This window comes from Sciurus vulgaris (assembly GCF_902686455.1).
Source record: "Sciurus vulgaris genome assembly, chromosome: 4".
Taxonomy (NCBI): domain Eukaryota; kingdom Metazoa; phylum Chordata; class Mammalia; order Rodentia; family Sciuridae; genus Sciurus; species Sciurus vulgaris.
The window spans coordinates 37810041-37830217 of NC_136464.1; the positions used below are offsets into that span (position 1 = coordinate 37810041).

At 35.7% G+C, this 20177-nt stretch overlaps 1 protein-coding gene across 1 annotated transcript in view; it reads right to left on the bottom strand.

Moving 5' to 3' along the window:
* BTAF1 (B-TFIID TATA-box binding protein associated factor 1) overlaps positions 1–20177 on the bottom strand; it is a 97373-nt gene that overhangs the window by 13043 nt on the left and 64153 nt on the right. The window contains 12 exon segments of the mRNA XM_079138281.1: positions 1579–1661; positions 1664–1707; positions 1846–1923; positions 3587–3690; positions 3692–3755; positions 3845–3966; positions 4191–4343; positions 16926–17074; positions 18332–18408; positions 18410–18505; positions 18507–18526; positions 19985–20094. Coding sequence (XP_078994407.1) covers positions 1579–1661; positions 1664–1707; positions 1846–1923; positions 3587–3690; positions 3692–3755; positions 3845–3966; positions 4191–4343; positions 16926–17074; positions 18332–18408; positions 18410–18505; positions 18507–18526; positions 19985–20094 — 1100 coding nt within the window.

Here is a 20177-nt window from a genome sequence, read left to right on the forward strand (position 1 = left end):
TATTTGGGGGAAATCTAGTCTTCTCCATCAGATTAGACTAGGTCCACAGTGTTTATACGCTACTGCTAGCACCCATGAAGCAGTAAAATAGAACAGCAGAAAATTTTTGATTTTTTTTAGTTTATCTTTGATACCCACATTAACAGCAAGATTTAAGGAACTTGGCCAACAAATACCATGTCTTCAACAAAGAAAACCTATAATAGTTTAATTATAATGTCAAGTCCACCCAGTATTTATGAGTCATGAAGCAAAAGCATAGGTTCTTTCCAAATCTACTGTTTGAAGTTTTACTGGGTTGTGGGGAGTGGGGAATCAGCATTTTTACCATTTTGGATGCTTTCCCAGATGTGAATTCCATTGTTCCCTTTCCCTTAACTCCCCCTTCCAAAAGCCCGTCATCTTGCTCAGGCTCTGGGTCACCAGCTGTTCTGCCCTCCCATATGCATACCCTTCTAATCCCACTCAGGCTCTTCAGTGGAGAAACCCACCTGACAGCAGAGTAAAACTGTTTAAATGGAGAAGGGGGAAGAAAGAGGGCCTTTAACTAGACAAAATCCAAAAAACTTCTGATGTCTGAACCAAGTAACACAATTATTTAAAACTACTGTGATATTTTTATAAGACTTTAAATTGAAGAAAAACAAAATTCGATAATTCAAGCCTACTGAGTCTTCTTTTCCCTTTTAAATGTACCTAAAAAACTTCTGACAAGTTTGTCTCATGGTTATTAAAATCTGTAGTGTTCACTTAATGAACAAAACCCCAACCCTTATAATAATCACCAAAAATAAATTCAAACAAAAAGTAATGAAGAACTACCAATTTTTAGAGTCAGGAGGAATCTCTTTGACCACTTGGTGTTCACTCTCCCACTGATTGGAAATAATCAAGGATATTTTCCTATCAGAGGAGTTGGTTATCCAGGCTAGATATGAATATTTGCAACCAACTCCAACAATGGAATCTTTCAAAAGTACATGAAGATACCTGTGTATTCACCCATCTCTTTCCTTTTTCAAGATAAACTTTTACAATTGTTTCCCTTCAACTGCCTCCTGATATCAGATATTCATACATTCATTATATAATGATTCATTTTCTCAATTGGTTCTAGCTTTTCAATATTAAATCAGATTGCAGTGTTATACTACAGAAGGAGAATTGTCAGTTTGGAGTAGAGTCTGACATCTTTCATACTTGGACACAAGATTTGTATTTACATAGCCTAAAATTACATTTTAAATATGACCTTTAAATCCTGGTCTGTTCAGATACTGCTATATTACTGCTATATTCCAAATGAATCATTATAAAAACGACATAGGGGCTGGGGACAAAGCTCAGTTGGTAGAGTACTTGCCTCACATGCACAAGACCCTAGGTTCAATCCCCAGCAACACACACACACACACACACACACACACACACAGCAAAAACAACATAATTACCAGAAAATAATTATCCTCCCTATAAATTAAACATATCCTTTCATTAATTCACTGACAATTGCCAAGCCTACTCTCTACTTGTTAAATGTTTTTCAGAAAGAAAATAGGAAGAACAGTAAATAATTACCTGGATTGGGGTTCCAGAAAGAATAATCCTATAATTAGCAGTCAGTTGTTTTACTGCTTTTGACAATTTTGTTTTTCCATTTTGATGACATGGCCTTCATCAAGAATACAGTAGTTAAATTTAATATTTCTAAGGGAGAATAAATAGAAAATTTTAGAATATTTTACCGTATGTTAGGAACTATATGAAGAATCTCAAAAGCAGGAAAATATGAAGTTTCTTCATATTTGATAATATTTCTCTAAAGAAAAATATTTTAATTCTTACCTAAAAAAATCTATGTCATTCCTCACAACATCATATGAAGCCACTATCAGATTATGCCTTTTTACTTGATGCTGTAACCTTCATTTAAAAAAGGGAAAAAAAATTAGGAAAATTAGGAAAAAAATTAGGAAAATTCAAGTTTTAAATGTAAATTTAATAGTAAAACTACAATTACCATTATATTAAATATTTCAATCTGCTTCAGTATGCCTATTAAACCCTTCTGCTTAGTCTCTACATATGAGATGCTAGTCTCCTTATGATGTGGTCTTGTTACTCTATTCAGTTTGATGAGAAAAGAGATGAACACTTGATTCAAAATGTGGTGGGCATTTTAAACTTGATTTGCCAACATCTCTTCTGTGGGGGTATTTTTTTTTTTTTTTTAAACCATTCCAAGTGGTCCTGGGGGTGGTGTGGTATACAGAGGGTTATCATCACATATTCCCATAATCAACAAGAAGATGAAGTATATCAGAATCAGCTTGAGCAATTCACAATATTTTATCCTCTGGCCATAGAGGTTGGTTTGGAAATATAATCCAAACAGGCCAGTCAGTCATGTCTAGTATTGATATATTCCTGACAGGAGAGGGAAGATTTGTTTACTATAGTTGTCAAACTGGGACAATGTCACTAAAAGAGCTAACTAACTAGTTCTTCCCATGGTCACCTTTCCACTAACAGTAGACTGAAGTTCAGCAGAGATCAATATAATAAACTGGGGAGGAAGAGCAAATGAGAGTAATCTAGATGTGCCTGAAGCAAGAATTCATCCCTAAAATTCTCAAGATACTGAATGAATTTTCCTGTTTGCTTAAGCTAGTTTGAAATGAATTGTTATTACTTGCCAATGAATTCTAACCAAGGGGCACTTGCCAATGAATTCTAACCAAGGGGCACTTGCCAATGAATTCTAACTTAGAGTAAATTGCTCAAAAGTGCAAGCTTCTGAGCTGCCTGGGTACAAATCCTCACTCTGCCCACCTTTTTTAGCTGAATGATCTTGGACCCAGGCCTTAAACTCTATATCTCTAAATGGAAAAGTGTTATCGCATACAGTGAATATACAACTTTACATAAATATAAAAGTGCTTACAATAATCCCTGGTCAAAATTTTTCATAACTTTATTTAATGTCAGCTGTTAATACAGAAGGGCAGCCAAGGCTATGGTTTAATCAGCAACCTATGACTAGCCAAGCTTTACAAGATAAAATGAAATAAATGAACTTCCAATCTTCAAAATTTATAGTTAGAAACATGAAGAGGTGTACTAATTAACAGCAAGGGGGTAAAGCAATAAGAACTCTAGTGCTGAAATGGCAGTGGAGTAGTTAGAGCAATTACTGTGAACCAAAAGCATCTTTGAGAAAAGGGAAGGAAGAAGGAGGACAGTGCAAAGGGGAATTCTTACAGAAGTAGGTAAAGAATGAAAACATAATAGAAGCAGCAAGAAGAGTACTATGGTAACAAGACTTCTCAAAGGAGCATACAGAACTAACTTGGTTCCAGATAGCTCCCCAGCTCCAATACTTAGTCCAGCTGATTGTACAATGGTTTAAAATACCTGAATTTTGATAACCTTCACTGATGATATCTTCCCAAAGTACACTCACCTTTCTTAAATGAGTGATTTTCGATCTTATCACTAAAAGACCTAAATAGAATTCATTTTTAAATAAATTTTACTCTTTCAAACTACAAGAGGATTAAACATATTTCTGTTGTATAACTCTTACCTTATTCGTTCAGTGGGAGGTCCAGTATAGTGCAAGGGATTGAGATACTCTCTGGAGCAAAATTTACCTACTTCATCCACCCAGTGACCTGTTAATGTTGGTGGAACAAACCACCAAGGAAGGAAGTGGCATACATTCTGCCAGTTTTGATCTTGCATATTCCTGGGCCCTTTACAAAGCAAAACACAACAAACTTACCAGCCTGTTTATATTTCTCAGAATCTAGAAATCTTAGTTTAAACTAAAATTTTAAATTACCTGTGACAATGATCTCCTGCTAGAATGCAGATGGACTGTAAAGTTTTTCCTAAGCCCATGTCATCACACAGAATTCCATGCAATTTATATTTATTAAGAAATGCCAACCAGTTCACACCATCCTGTAAAGTTAGAAGGAAAAATTATAAATTTGAATGGATCATAAAATTTTTTTCTTACAAAAAACATGTTTGCACAGACCAAAAATCTTTATATAAGCAAAAGATAAATAAATGGGTATGAGACACTGAACACAGATTTTACGAGGTTGATTTAAAAAATTCTTCAAGGTATATTGAAGAGGAAATATAACTATTTCTATTTACAACATAAATATACAACTTACCTGCTGATATTTTCTTAGTTCAGCATTGATTGGTACTGGAATTTTATAATTTTCTAACTTTTTCCCGTCTAACAACTGTTCCAAAAAGTGTCGCTCTTTTGCTTTCAATTGGATTAATTCTTCTGACATGTTTGGAGGGTCTGGAATGCCTGCCTAAAATGATTTTTTAAAATGTATTAAAACTATTTAGTCACAATTTTTTTCTTTCTCAAATATATCTAATAAGTCTTACCAAACATAAATATGCAGAAAAAAATATTCAAAACAGTATGGTTTTAAAGACTTAAAGACAAACAAGTCTAAATAATTTGATAGCTTGAATCAGACTATTAAGAAAACATGAGGTATTTTAAAGAACACAGATACAACTTAATTTTCCCATACCATGCATTACTCGATAAAAAGGTAAATAAAAGTTACATAGTTTAAATTAAATGTTGTAATTGGAGCTTCTCAATTTAGTGTTGTAATGCCCTCTGGTATTTGCTCTCAAAATGTGGTCTAGATAGATCCCTGCAGATGTAATCCCTGTGGTAGGGACCCCTTATGGATCCCTAAGACCATTTTTATCATTTCAGAATAATTTGAATTAATTTTTTTGAGTGTTAGGGACTGAATTCTGGACCTCCAATATGATTTCATAATAAAACAAAGCCAATATCTGTATTTTCATTGTGGTGACATCTGCACAAAGTCTGATAGGCAAAACTGATGTATCATGAAGAATCACTGCAATGCACCAAGATGTACTAGTAGTCACTATTCCTCACTATCCACTAGCATTTTTAAAAAGTTTCACTTAAGAATGTAATTGATAAAGGAATAAAAATGACTATTACCAAACCTCAATCTTTGAATACATCTGTTAACATTCTGTGAGATAAAATGTGAAATATACATAAAGTATTTCTGCTTGTCAGAATATTATATATTGAGGAAAAGTATTTATGAGATTGTTTAAATTGGGTCTTGAATAAGCCATTGCTTTATTTTTTTCTTTATAAAAGTGAACTAAAGTCTTCAGCACTCCAAAAACTCTGTGGTGTTCATTCACCCTGAATATATCCAACATTTCATTATTGGCTAATCTCATATTTTTTAAAGATAATGATTGCTAAACTTGGATCTACACACAAGAATTTATATTTCAACAAATTTTGCCATGGAGACAGACAGAATGTACATTAGTATACTTTTTTTTTTTTTTTTTTTTTTTTAATAAATGGAACAACACTTTACGTGAGAGGATTGTTGAGCCATTGGCATTCTGATTGGAATATTTGGTTGACATTTTCTTAGAAATTAACCTGAAAATAACTGAAATAACTTGTTGCCACTGATAAAATTCAAGTTTTTCAGAGAAAGTAACATGCTTTCTAATATTTAATTTTATCCTGGTGATATTAATGAACATCTTTTTAAAAAATATATAATGAAATGTATCAACTTGTGGGAGACCAATATTTTCTAAATGACCAATACAAATGTTATAAAACGTATGAGTAAAAGATTCATTCAGAAGTGTAAGATAAACCAATGGATTTTTAAGTGAGAAGGTATGAAACATTCCTTGATAGAACTTTAGATTCTCACTGCCCAGAATATTTTAAAGATTTTCTCTTTTTAAGTTTTGTATGTTTTTAGGTCAAAATATATCCACAATTACTTGAAAAGACATCAAAAGATTGCTCCTTTTTCAACTGCCTATCTCTCTGATAGCTGGACTTTCTTCATCTACCTCAACCAAACAACAATATCTCAACAGACTGTATACCTAAGCAAATATGAGTCTAGCTATCTACCAGTAGGACACACATAAAAAGATTTGCAAAAATATGTAACAATGTCACCCTTCTCACTGTTGTTTTAGGAAAGTTATTTTCATAAAATAAATTATAACATATAAAAGGTTGTTTTTTAAATGAATTTTTAAAAAATGCCCAGTTTCAATTTCTATTCTAGAAAATATGATAAACCAAAGCTCTTTGGGACTTCAATTTTCAGAGTGTAAAGAGGTTCTGATGATAACAATGAAAAAAAAGAAATCCAGAAAATAATTCCATTTATAATAGCATTAAAACAAAAACTTAGGCCAGGCATAGTGATGCACATTTGTAATCCAGGCTATTTGAGAGGCTGAGGCAGGAGAATTACAAGTTCAAGGTCATCCTGAACAACTCAGCCAGACCATCTCAAAATAAAATTTTAAAAAGGGGGAGTGTAACTCAGTGGTAGAGTACTTGCCTACTATGTACCTGGATTCAGTCCCCAGTGCCACCAAAAACAACAACAAAATTTCCAGGAATAAATTCAACCTCTATTTATGTAATCTCTATTCAAAAATTCATGGCATTTTTTTAAAAATAGAAAAACAATTCTAAACACTCCTAAAATTTATATGGAACCACAAAGCCCTGAATAGCAATGCAATCTTTAACGAAAAGATTTGTTATATTTCCAGCCCTGCAGTATATATTAAATAAGGCAGCTCAGTAATAGAGACTTGCTTAGAATGTGCAATCCCTGAATTTGATCCCCAGCACCACAATAGTAAGTAGTAAGTAATAAAGAGATCTACAAAGCTGTAGTAATTAAACAGCATGGTACTGGCATAAAATCAAATATACAGACTGATCTTTGACAGGGTTCCAAGAACACAAGAGGGAAAAACAATTTCTTCAATAGATGATACTAGGAAAATTGGATAGACAAAAATCAGGTCACAATGGACCACACTTTCTATTAGTCTGGTTTTTGTTACCTGAAGCTGAGTAACTTTCTTTTGAAAAAAGGTTTATTGAGTTCACAGTTTTGGGGATTTAAGGGCATGGTACCAGCATATGCGCATCTCTGTTAAAGGCCCCATGGCAGATGGCACCACAATCATGGGAGCACATGGAGAGGAAGAGATTACTTTGAAACAGGAAACGAGAGAGCAATTCAGGACTCAGGTGTTGGGCATGCTCTTAAAATTACTCTCTTTGAGACTAACTAAGGGTCCCATGAAACCACCTCAATCACTCTGGCACACTCAATGACCTAACGACCTCCCCAATAGTCTACATCTCTTTTTGTATTTTTTTATTTTTTAAATATGTTGTTCTAATTGTGGGTGGACACAATAACTTTATTTATGTGGTACTGAGGAACAAACCCAGGGCTTCATGCATGCTAGGTGAGAACTCTACCACTGAGCCACAACCCCCAGCCCTAGTCTTCACCTCTTAACATTACCACACTAGGGTCAACCTTCCAGTGTATAAGCCCTTGGGAGGGATAAACCACATCCAAACCACAGCTGACTTCAACTTAAGACCTGAAACATAAACTACAAAAGAAAATAGGCAACTGACTTGACATTGGTCCATACAATGATTTTTTTGGATAAAATCCAAAAGCACAGGAAACAAAAGCAAACAGACTAGGGAGATCCAAGATGGCAGACTAGAGGGAGGCTGCGTTCCTTGTTGCTCCGTAACTCCAGTTTCAAGCAGAGGATATCTGTTCTTGGTAAGGCAGTTTTGGTGCTCATCCATCCCCTGGTGTTTACCCCATTTGCCTGCTGTGATCACCTGCAATCTGCCAGCATATCGACACCTTTTTTGAGTGCAGACTGCTCACTGTCGGGCGTCTATCATCCGCCATTTGCCTGCCTCTCGCCTGTCCATTGCCTGCTTTACACCTATCCATTACCCAACGCACCAGGTTCACCTCCGATTGTCCAACAACAGTCAGCAAACTGATCGCCGACCGCCAATGGAGCACCAGCTGCCTGCTGTTGCTTGGAAGTTCACTGTTACAGTACCTGCAGGTTTGATTACACGTGGTTGCCGCCATTTTGAGACAACAGCCAGGCCCTGTAGGACCCCTGGCCGGACTGACTGAGCCCAACCTCCAGGATCCCTCAGCCCGATCCATCACTCCCTGCCTCTGGGGCCCTCACATCAACTGACTGCTCCCTGCCGCCAGGATCCCCAGACCGACTGATTGCAACCAGCCTCTAGGATCCCACAACCACACCAAACACACCCGACCTCCAAGACCCCTGCCTGACCAACTGCATCCGCCTCCTGGTCCTCCTGCTGCCACGGCCACACCCTGAGCTGCAGTTCCCCATTTGCCAACACATTTTGAAGCCAGAGCAGCCATCTTGGATAATCCTGGAAAACAGAACTCTGATCTTTAGGTGGGGCAAACCCACCCTGAGACTCCTGCTGGAGGCTTGAAGCTCATTGTCAGGTACCTCTATGCATCAGGCTACTGAACTCTGGGAGGTTTCTTTACTATATGACTGTTATACTGTAGATTTCTTTTTTCCTCCACTTTTCTTGCTCTCTTTTCCTTTTATTTACCTGTTCCCTCAGAGTCTCTTTCTCCCTTTTTTGCATGCTAACATCCAATTTCTTTTGATTACACTCTCACCCTTTCTATTATTATATACTTCTGTTATATTCTTTTCTTATCCCATTAACAGCCACATTCTACATCCCTCTGCATCCTCTTTGTACTCCATTTGAAACTGCAGACCTTATTGCAAATTTCTTTGTTTTACTGAAGATAATATTTGAACTCATTCTGTTTACTATGACAATTTTGTTATTGTCCTCATAGGGGCTATTTGGTCTAGGATTGCATAGTGTCTGATTTGGGCACTGCTAATATTGATCTCCCCTAAAGAAAGGGCTTTGGAAACCTAGTGGGCCACTATAAGCCTATGGGGGAAAATCTGTAATACCCCAGATCTGCACTGCTAGAGGGGAAGATACATGAACAACATGAAAAAACAAGGGAAGAAAATGATCCAAACAAATCTAGATTCTATAGTAATAGAATCCAATGACAGTGTGTGGAGAAGAAATGTCAGAAAAGGACTTCAGATTATACATGATTAAGATGATTCGCAAAGCAAAGGATGAGATAAGAGAGCAAATGCAGGCAATGAATGATAATACTAATAAGCTGAAAGAGCAACTGCAGGAAGCAAAAAATCATTTCAACAAAGAGATAGAGATTCTCAAAAAAAAACCAAATGGAAATCCTTGAAATGAAGGAAGCAATAACCAAATAAAAAATTCAATGGAAAGCATACACCAAAAGACTACACCACTTGAAGACAGAACCTCAGACAATGAAGACAAAATATTTAATCTTGAAAATAAAGTTGCCCAAACAGAGAAGATGGTAAGAAATCATGAACAGAATCTCCAAGAACTATGGGACACCATGAAAAGACTAAATTTAAGAATTATTGGGATTGAGGAAGGCACAGAGATACAAACCAAGGAATGGACAACCTATTCAATGAAATAATATCAGAAAATTTCCTAAACCTGAAGAATGAAATGGAAAATCAAATACAAGAGGCTTATAGAACACCAAATGCACAAAATCACAACAGATCCACACCAAGGCACATTATAATGAAAATGCCTAACATTCAAAATAAAGAAAGGATTATGAAGGCCGTGAGAGAAAAGCATCTGATTACATATAGGGGGAGGACCAATGAGGATAGCAGCCGACTCCTCAACCCAGATTCCAAAAGCTAGAAGGGCCTGGAACAACGTATTTCAAGCTCTGAAAGAACATGGTTGCCAACCAAGAATCCTATACCCAGCAAAACTAACCTTCAGATTTGAAGATGAAATAAAATCCTTCCATGATAAACAAAAGTTAAAAGAATTTACAAATAGAAAGCCTGCACTACAGAATGTTCTCAACAAAATATTCCATGAGGAGGAAATGAAAACAACAAAGGAGGTCAGCAAAGGGAGGAACTACCTTAGAGAAAAACCACTCAAAGGAGAAACCAAGCCAACTTAAAAAGCAAAAATAAGCCAAATGACTGGGAATACAAATCATTTCTCAATAATAACTCTGAACATTAATGGCCTAAACTAATCAATCAAAAGACAAAGACTGGCAGAATGGATTAAAAAGAAAGACCCAACAATACGCTGCCTGCAAGAGACTCATCTCAGAAAAAGACATCCACAAACTGAAGGTGAAAGGATGGGATAAAACCTACCATGCACATGGACTCAGTAAAAAAGTGGGGGTTTCCATCCTTATATCAGATAAAGTGGACTCCAAGAAAAAGTTAGAAGGGATAAAGAAGGACATTTCATACTGCTTAAGGGAACCATAAATCAGGAAGACAAAACGATAGTAAATATTTATGCTCCAAACAATGGTGCATCCCTGTAAATCAAACAATTCTTCTCAATTTCAGGAATCACATAGACCACCACAACACAATAATTTTGGATGACTTTAATGCACTGCTGTCACCACTAGATAGATCTTCCAAACAAAAACCAACCAAAGAAACCATAGAACTCAATAACACAATCAATAACCTAGACTTAATAGACATATATAGAATATTCCATCCATCAACAAGCGGATTCACTTTTCTCAGCAGCACATGAAACCTTCTCAAAACAGACCATATGTTACGCCACAAAGCAGCCCTTAGGAAATGCCAAAAAAATAGAGATACTGCCTTGAGTTCTATCAGATCATAATGGACTGAGAATAGAAATCAATGCCAAAATAAAAACCAAATTACTCCAACACCTGGAGACTAATATGCTATTGAATGAAACATGGATAACAAAAACATCAGGGAGGAGATAAAAAAATTCTCAGAGGTCAATGAGAATGACGATACAACATATCAAAATCTCTGGGACACTATGAAAGCGGTAATAAGAGGGAAAATTCATTTCATGGAGCGCATTCCAGAAAAGAATGAAAAGTCAACAACTAAATGACCTAACATTACAGCTCAAAGACCTAGAAAAAGAAGAACAGAATAACAGCAAAAGTAGTAGAAGACGGGAAATAATTAAAATCAGAGCTGAAATCAATGAAATTGAAACACAAGAAACTATTCAAAAAATTGACAAAAGTTGGTTCTTTGAAAAAGTAAACAAATAGACAAACCCTTAGCCACACTAACAAAGAGAAGGAGAGAGAAGACTCAAATTACTAAAATTCATGATGAAAAGGAAATATCACAACAGACACCACTGAGATACAGAACATAATGAGAAGCTACTTGAAAATCTGTATTCCAACAAAATAGAAACTACGAAGACATTGACAAATTTCTAGAGACGTGCTCCTCCCAAACTGAACCAGGAGGACATACACAATTTAAACAGATCAATATCAAGCAATGAAATAGAAGAAGCCATTAAAAATCTACCATCCAAGAAAAGCCCAGGACCACATGGATTCTCAGCCAAGTTCTACAAGACCTTCAAAGAAGAACTCATTCCAATACTTCTCAAAGTATTCCAGGAAATAGAAAAGGAGGGTACCCTACTGAACTCATTCTATGAAGCTAATATCACCCTCATACCCAAACCAGGAAAAGACACATCAAGGAAAGAAAATTTTAGACCAATATCCTTGATGAATATAGATGCAAAGATCCTTAACAAAATATTGGCAAATCATATCCAAAAACATATTAAGAAATCGTGCACCACAATCAAGTGGGGTTCATCCCTGGAATGCAAGGATGGTTTAACATCCATAAATCAATCATGTCAATAGATTTAAGGATAAGAAATCATATGGTTATTTCAATTGATGCAGAAAATCATTCGGCAAAATACAACACCCCTTCATGCTCAAACACTAGAAAAAATAGGGATAGTAGGAACATACCTGACACATTGTAAAGGCTATTTATGCTAAGGCCCATGGCGAACATCATTCTTAATGGAGAAAAACTGAAACCATTCCCTTTAAAAACGGGAACAAGACAGGGATGTCCTCTTTCACCACTTCTATTCCACATTGTCCTCGAAACTCTAGCCAGAGCAATTAGGCAGACCAAAGAAATTAAAGGGATATGAATAGGAGAAGAGGAACTTAAGCTGTCACTATTTGCCAATGACATGATTCTATATTTAGAGGATCCAAAAATCTCCTCCAGAAAAACTTGCTAGACCTCATCAATGAATTCAGCAAAATAGCAGGCTATAAAATCAACATGCATAAACCTAAAGCATTTTTATGCGCAAGTGATGAAACAGCTGAAAGGGAAATGAGGAAAACAACTCCATTTGCAATAGCCTCAAAAAAAAATGAAATACTTGGGAATCAATCTACCCCAAAGAGGTAAAAGATCTCTACAATGAAAACTACAAAACACTGAAAGAAAGAAATTGAGAAAGACCTTAGAAAATGGAAGATCTCCCATGTTCTTGGATAGGCAGAAATTAATATTGTCAAAATGGCCATACTAGCAAAAGTGCTATACAGATTCAATGCAATTCCAATTAAAATCCCAATGACGTACCTTACGTCATTAGAGCAAGCAATCGTGAAATTCATCTGGAAGAATAAGAAACCCAGAACAGCTAAAACAATCCTTAGTAGGAAGAATTAAACAGGGGGTATCGCAATACCAGAACTTCAAATATACTACAAAGCAATAGTAACAAAACGGCATGGTATTGGCACCAAAAAAGCCAGGTAGATCAAAGGTACAGAATAGAGGACACGAACACAAACCCAAATAAGTACAATTTCTAATACTAGACAAAGGTGCCAAAAATATGCAATGGAGAAAAGACAGCCTGTTCAACAAATGGTGTCGGGGAAAACTGGAAATCCATATGCAACAGAACGAACCTAAACCCCTATCTCTCACCCTGCACAAAAATCAACTCACAATGGATCAAGGACCTTGAAAATCAGCCCAGGGACCCTGCATCTTATAGAAGAAAAAGTAGGTCCAAACCTTCAACTTGTTGGCTTAGGATCAGACTTCCTTAACAGGACTCCCAGAGCACAAGAAATAAAAGGAAGAATCAACAACTGGGATAGATTCAAAATAAGTAGCTTTCTCTCAGCAAAGGAAACTATCAGCAATGCAAAGAGAGAGCCTACAGAGTGGGAGAAAATCTTTGCCACTCATACTTCAGATTAAGCACCAATTTCCAGAATATATAAAGAACTCAAAAAACTCTACACGAATACAAACAACCCAATAACAAATGAACAGACGCTTCACAGAAGATCTACAAGCAATCAACAAACATATGAAAAATGTTCACCATCTTTAGTAATAAGAGAAATACAATCAAATCTACACTAAGATTCCATCTCACCCCAATTAGAATGGCAATTATCAAGAATACAAGACAACAATAGGTGTTGGAGAGGATGTGGGGAAAAAAGTTCGCTCATACATTGCTGGTGGGGCTGCAAATTAGTGCAGCCACTCTGAAAGCAGTGTGGAGTTTCCTTAGAAAACTTGGAATGGACCCACCATTTGATCCAGCTATCCCACTACTCGGCCTATATCCAAGGACTTAAAATCAGCATACTACAGAGATACAGCCTATCAATGTTTTCACAAGCTGCTCATTCACATAGCCAGCACTGTGGGAACCAACCTAGATGTCTTCAATTGATAATGGATAAAGAACTGTGGTATATATATACAATGGAATATTAATCAGCTAAAAAGAATAAAAAAATTATGGCATTTGCAGGCAAATGGAGAAATTGGAGAATATCATGCTAAGTGAGATAAGCCAATCTCATAAACCAAAGGACGAATGATCTCACTGATAAGCGTATGATGACACATAATGGGGGATGTGAGGGAGGCAAGAATGGAGGAAGAAGGGGCTGTATAGAGAGGAAAGAGGGGTGAGAGGGGTGGGAGGGGTGGGTGGGGAGGAAAAAATAACAGAATGAATGAAAACATCATTACCTTATGTAAATGTATGATTAGCAAATGGTATGCTGTTACTCCATGTACAAACAGAAACAACATGTATCCCATTTGTTTACAATAAAAAATAAATAAATAATAAAAAGCAAACAGACTAACGGGACCACATAAAATGGAAAACCTTCAGCACAGCAAAGGAACCTACAGAATAAGGAAAATTTGTGAGCCATTCACATGATAAGAGGTTAATATCCAAAATATATAAGGAACTCAACAGGAAGAAAACAACTCAATTTGGGAGGGTGTGGTGGTGCATGCCTGTAATTCCAGCAGCTTGGGAGGCTGAGATAGGAGGATCTCCAGTTCAATTTCTAGCCTCAGCAATAATGAGGCACTAAGCAATTCAGTGAGACCCTGTCTCTGAATAAAATACCAAAAATAGGGCTGGGGATTTGGCTCAGTGGTCGAATGCCCCTGAGTCCAATCCCCAGTACCAGAAAAAGAACACAAAGTAGACAAAGGACCTGAATAGGTATTCTTAAAAGATGTATAAATAGCCAAAATGCTCAAATCATAATCACCAGATAAATCAAAATTAAATCTACTCTGAGTTACCACCTCACACCCATTAGAATGGCTATTATAGAACTATGACATGATTCAGCAATCCCACTTCTATGTGTATATCAAGGAAATCAGTATGAAAAGAAAATTTCACTATTCATTGCAGTTTTGCTCATAATAGTAGAGTTGATTTGGAATTAACCTATGTGTCTATCAATAGGTGAATGGATAAAGAAACTGGTATACAATGGAATATTATTCAGCCTTAAAACAGAGTGAAATCCTCTCAATTCATGACAACATGGATGAACCTGAATGACATTATGCTAAGCAAAACAATTCAGACACAGAAAAACACACTGCATGATCTCACTTTGTGGCACCCTAAAAAGTCAAATGAATGTTGGTTCCCAGGGGTTTGGTGGGAGGGGAAGTAGTAAGAGAAATAGGGAGATATTGGCTAAAGGGTACAAAGTTCCAGATGGGATGAATCAGTTCTACAGATACACTGTAGAGCATGGTGACTACAGTTAATAAGAATATATTGCCATACTTGGAAATTTTGAAAATGACACTAAGGTCTTTGATATAGTGGTCTCACAATTTTTTTTTGTCATACTGGTTATTTCTTAATGTCATAATAAAATCTATATGCAGAGAGATATGACAATTGAACAGTCTTATAAACTATTAGCTTAATAAATGATAAAACCAACCTCTCTTTATCAGCACAAGAAAAATCACCTTAGTATAACCTCCATTTCATTCCCCAAGAGATAATCACTTGACTGACTTTTACCATGATTTCTTTCTTTTATACCTTTATTGTCTATGTATGCATTCAATTTCTTTGTCTGTTTTGAACTTCATAAAAATGAATCTTATGCTATGAGTTCATTAATAGGGGTTGGGATTGTGGCTCTGTGGTAGATCGCTTGCCTAGCCCATGTAATGCAGTGGGTTGGATCCTCAGCACCACATAAAGATAAATAAAGAAGGGTATTGTATCCATAGACAACTAAAAAATTACAAAAAAAAATAGAGTTCATTAATAGCGCTGGGGCTCAGTGGTAGAGCACCTGCCTAGCATGTGTGAAGCATTGAGTTCGATCCTCTGTATCACATAAATAAATAAATAAATAAATAAACTGTCATCTACACCGTAAAAAATAGTTCATTAATATTGTGGGGTGTCTGCTATTTGTTTTTGTTGCAATATAAGAGTACACAATTTAAATATCTACTCTTCATGAATATGAGTTTCTGGTTTTAGACTACTATAAGTAATATTATAACAAATATTCTTGAAAATGTATCTTGGTACATGTGTTGAGGTTCTCTACATATATATGTAGAATAGATTTGCTAATCATTGAGATAAGTATCTTCAACTTTATCAAATATAGCCAACTTTTTTTTCAAAGAAGCTATCCAATTTATACTTATACTTTTGTGGTAGGAATGTAAATTGGTACAGCAACACTTTGGGGTAGTTTAGCAGTTTCTTTAAAAAGTTAAACAAGCTGGGTATTGTGGTGCATGCCTATAATCCCAGGTACTTGGGATGCTGAAGTAGAAGGATCACAAGTTTGAGGCCAGCCTCAGCAATTTAACAAGATCCTAATTAAAAAAAAAAAAAAAAAAAAAAGAATGGGGATGTAGCTCAGAGGTAAGCACCTCTGGGTTCAATTCCCAGTACCAAAGGGAAAAAAAAAGTTAAACTATGTGACTCAGCAATTTCATTCCTAGGTTTTACTCAAAAGAAATAAGAACAAACATCCATACACAAAGACTTGTGAGTATGCCATGTTCATTATTCAACAATAGCCAAAAACTAGTAACAATCCAAATATCTATCATCTGATGAATGGATAAACAAAATATGTATGTCCATACAATGAATATTATTCAGCAATAAAAAGAAAGTACAATACATTCTATAGTATGGGGATGACATACGTGCCTAATTTCCAAAATTTTGTAAATCCTATCAAAATATTAAAAAGCAGCTTGGTAGTGGGATCCAGGCTCATTTCTTGCTTCAAGAAACGTCTACCGTCCACACTGACCACATACACTATTTCTATCCCATGAATGCACTCCAAAATGCTCCACTAAGCCTTCTGAACTTGTTGCTCCATACTCCTATAGAAACTTCATTTGCTTTTTACAGTGTTAATTACTATCTCTGAAATTTACTTCTCAACTAAACTTCAGCCCAGAGAAACTTGGAACAATTTTTTTCTGGAAAAGCATCAACAAATTATCATTCTTTTAGGAAAGTATCTAATTTATTTTTCAATTAAAATGCTGTTTTAAAAAAAGTATCAAATATTAGAAATCTTAATACTTGTTAACACTTTCAAAAAAATACCTTTTTAAAAAACTTGATACGTGTTTTAAAGAAGAGTAAAATTATTATGAAGTCACAGAAACATTAAATCCCAAACCAAGTATCATCAACTTACCTCAAGTGGCATGAGTCTAATTAATGTTGCAAAGCATTGTGTAGCCATGAATCTTACACTGTCTGTCTGATCACTCATTCTTCCCAACACAGGAACAACTAAAAGGACAATATATGGAACAATACCAACATCTAGTTGTTCCATTACACCTGAATAAGTGATTAAGGAAATTCTGAAATGATTTTGAGAGAGATGTTTTCAATAACAATGACTACACCAAGGTAACTTCTAAAACAGTTTCTTATTTTCTCATCTGCTCTATGAGATAACAGACTGACTATCCCTCAAGGACTATGCAATTATATCATTGATATACTGTACTTCTGAAATCATTATGTATTTTTCTCATGATTAAAAACAAATTATTTTTGTCTAAAGAAGACTGGAGAAGTTTTACTAAAAATTTTTTTTAAAAATAGAAATTTCAATGTCAGAATAAAGTTAGCCACATTGTAAGTTAAGGGTGAGCACAAAGCAGTGTCAAAGATTAATTCTAAATTTCCCTCCAGGATCTTGACAATCACCTACCAGATAATGGTGGACCTAGTAAGTGCAGGCTCCTATAATCTTCTACATTTTGACAGTTTCTCTGATCTGATCTTCATCCATCTTTCTTGCTCCAGAACCATTTTTCAGATACTTCAAGTTAAAAATAGCTGCCATGTCCTTAACAAAGGGCTTACCTACATAGTTCTAGTCATCGAGGATTATTTTGGTCATTTTCCAACCAAGAAACAAAGTTTGGAAATACTTTATGTTTACAACATAGGTGCTACCTGAATAAAACATTAATTATAAACCACATAAACAAACTGGTTATTAGATAGGACATTAAATGATTTTGCCTATTATAAAGCTATCTTAAAATTAATAGTAAATCTTTTTTTTTTGGGGGGGGTATTAGGAAGTGAACCCAGGGGCGCTTAAACCCCTTAGCCGCAACCCCAGCCCTTTTTAGTATTTTATTTTGAGACAGGGTCTTGCTGAGTTGCTTAGGGCTTGAATAAGCTGCCGTGATGGCTTCAAACTTGCAATCCACCTGCATCAGACTCTAGAGCTGCTGGGATTACAGGTGTGTGCTACCATGCCTGGCCAACAGGAATTCTTGAACTTTCTATGTAAAAATTTTTAATAAAAATATTTGTAAGAAATGTAAAATGATACCAATAAAATTTTAAAAGTAGTTTTCAGGCTGGGGTTGTGGCTCTGTGGTGGAAACTTGCCTAGCCTGTGGGGCGCTGGGTTTGATTCTCAGCACCACATATAAATAAATGAATCAATAAAGGTCCATCAACAGCTACAAAGCAGGTTATTTATATGCATAATTTAATAAGTCAATTTTATTTTGGTCTCCTTAAGTAACTGAATAAAATTTCTAAGGGATTTGTCAAAATAAAAAAGGATACAGGCAAGTGCTTCAATTGCACCCTCTGTTGACATTGTCATCAATGCTCCCAGCCATGGAAGTACCTTTTCCAAAAATGTTCATTGTTTCCATGGTAGCTATTTTGCTCATGACACCTACACAACGAGCAGCCATGTGCCTCACTGCAGTGCTGGGGTATTGAAGGCACATATAAATGAGACAAATGCTGTACCAACTAAAAATAAAAAAGTTAAAGGCAATCAGAATATTCATTAGGGTCCCTATCATTTAAAATGTTAACTATAATAGCCCATATTCAGAGATGTTCTCAGTATTTTAGTAACTCTAAATCCAAAAATATCTCCAAATATCTTAAACATTACTATCAAAACAATAGAAAATTAGTCTAAAATCATACTAAGATATCATAACTGTTTCAAAAAGAAAAATAAGAAAAGGTACAGAATTTCTCCCTGCTCAATACCCTCTCAGGAATACAGGAACACACCATTCTTTCAAAATCAACAAGAGACACATCAAAAGGCACTTTCGAGATTATCTTATTAGCCTGGGAATATATGATACCATATATCACCAGCCTCCTCCAAATATGGTGATTTAGGTTTAGGAACATACTTTTTATTCACTGGGTTTAGTGTTCCTAATTTTGTCCTAGATACCATACTCTGATAGATATTTTCCACTTCCTGGCTTATCATAAGTGTTATGATTGTTATAACACAATAACATTCTATTATTAAAAGTCTGCTGCAGGGAACGAAGATTAATGATTATAGTCAAGTACCTGCTCAGCAGTTACAATAGCCTTATAGATCAGCTGAATGCATGTTTGCTAATCATGAGGGTAAAGGCATACAGATGGGATTCTTTCTTTACTAATGATAAATTTGGCCTTAAAATCCTGGGCTCAAGTGATCCTTCTGCCTCAGTCTTCTGAGAAGCTGAGACTATAGGTACACACAACTGTGCCCATTTTATTAACAAAATTTTATCAAGTATAAGGACATACTTTATACTACATGAACAAAAATATTTATTCTTCTCTACTCTTAGATTCACTTTTATAAATCTTATGTTAGCTAACAACAGAGAACTGGAGCCAACTTCACAATGGAACAACTGCAAGGAGCTTCCTAATGTGGGTATATACAAAAGTAATACTATTCTATAGAAAAAACACAACCAATTCTCTTCCTCCTCCTGTTCCAATTCTTTCATAAGAAGTGTAATAGTAAAGTAACAAACCAGTGTTTTATCTTTGACACTGACCAGTTGTGTTTTAGGTGATTTCCTTCTACCTTTACATTTATCTTGGAAACAAGCTTTATTACCCATGTTTTCCCCTTCTTGGAGCTACATTATTGGGATGGTCTGAGCAAGGCTACTGGCTTTCCTTCCTGTTTATACCTGGTTTCTGTGGCATCAGTGCCCTTTCCATAATGTCCCATATTCTAAGTTTCCAGATTGAGCTTTCTATCATTCATGTACCCAGCTCACAAAGCCCTCCTGTGCTGTCAGCAAAGAAGAAATAAAGTCATACCATATTAAACAAACAAACAAACAAATGTAATTAGGAGGGATGACATGAAGTGGCATTTTTCAAGTCTTAAGATTTTTAATAAGACCATTTGTTCTATTTGAAGAAATTTTACACCTGCATTAGTTAAGTTACCAAGGGATGAAGTTCGGAATCCATTGAAGCTGCTGCTGTTTCAAAAACTTGCAGAGAATTCACCAATTCTTGAGCAGGTCCATCTCCCCTTTCCAGGAGGGACTTCCCATCTATTCAAACATATTAAGTCTGGATCACTTTGCAAATTTATTTTTCAAAATCTAGAGCCCACATAAATTTTTAGCACCTCCCC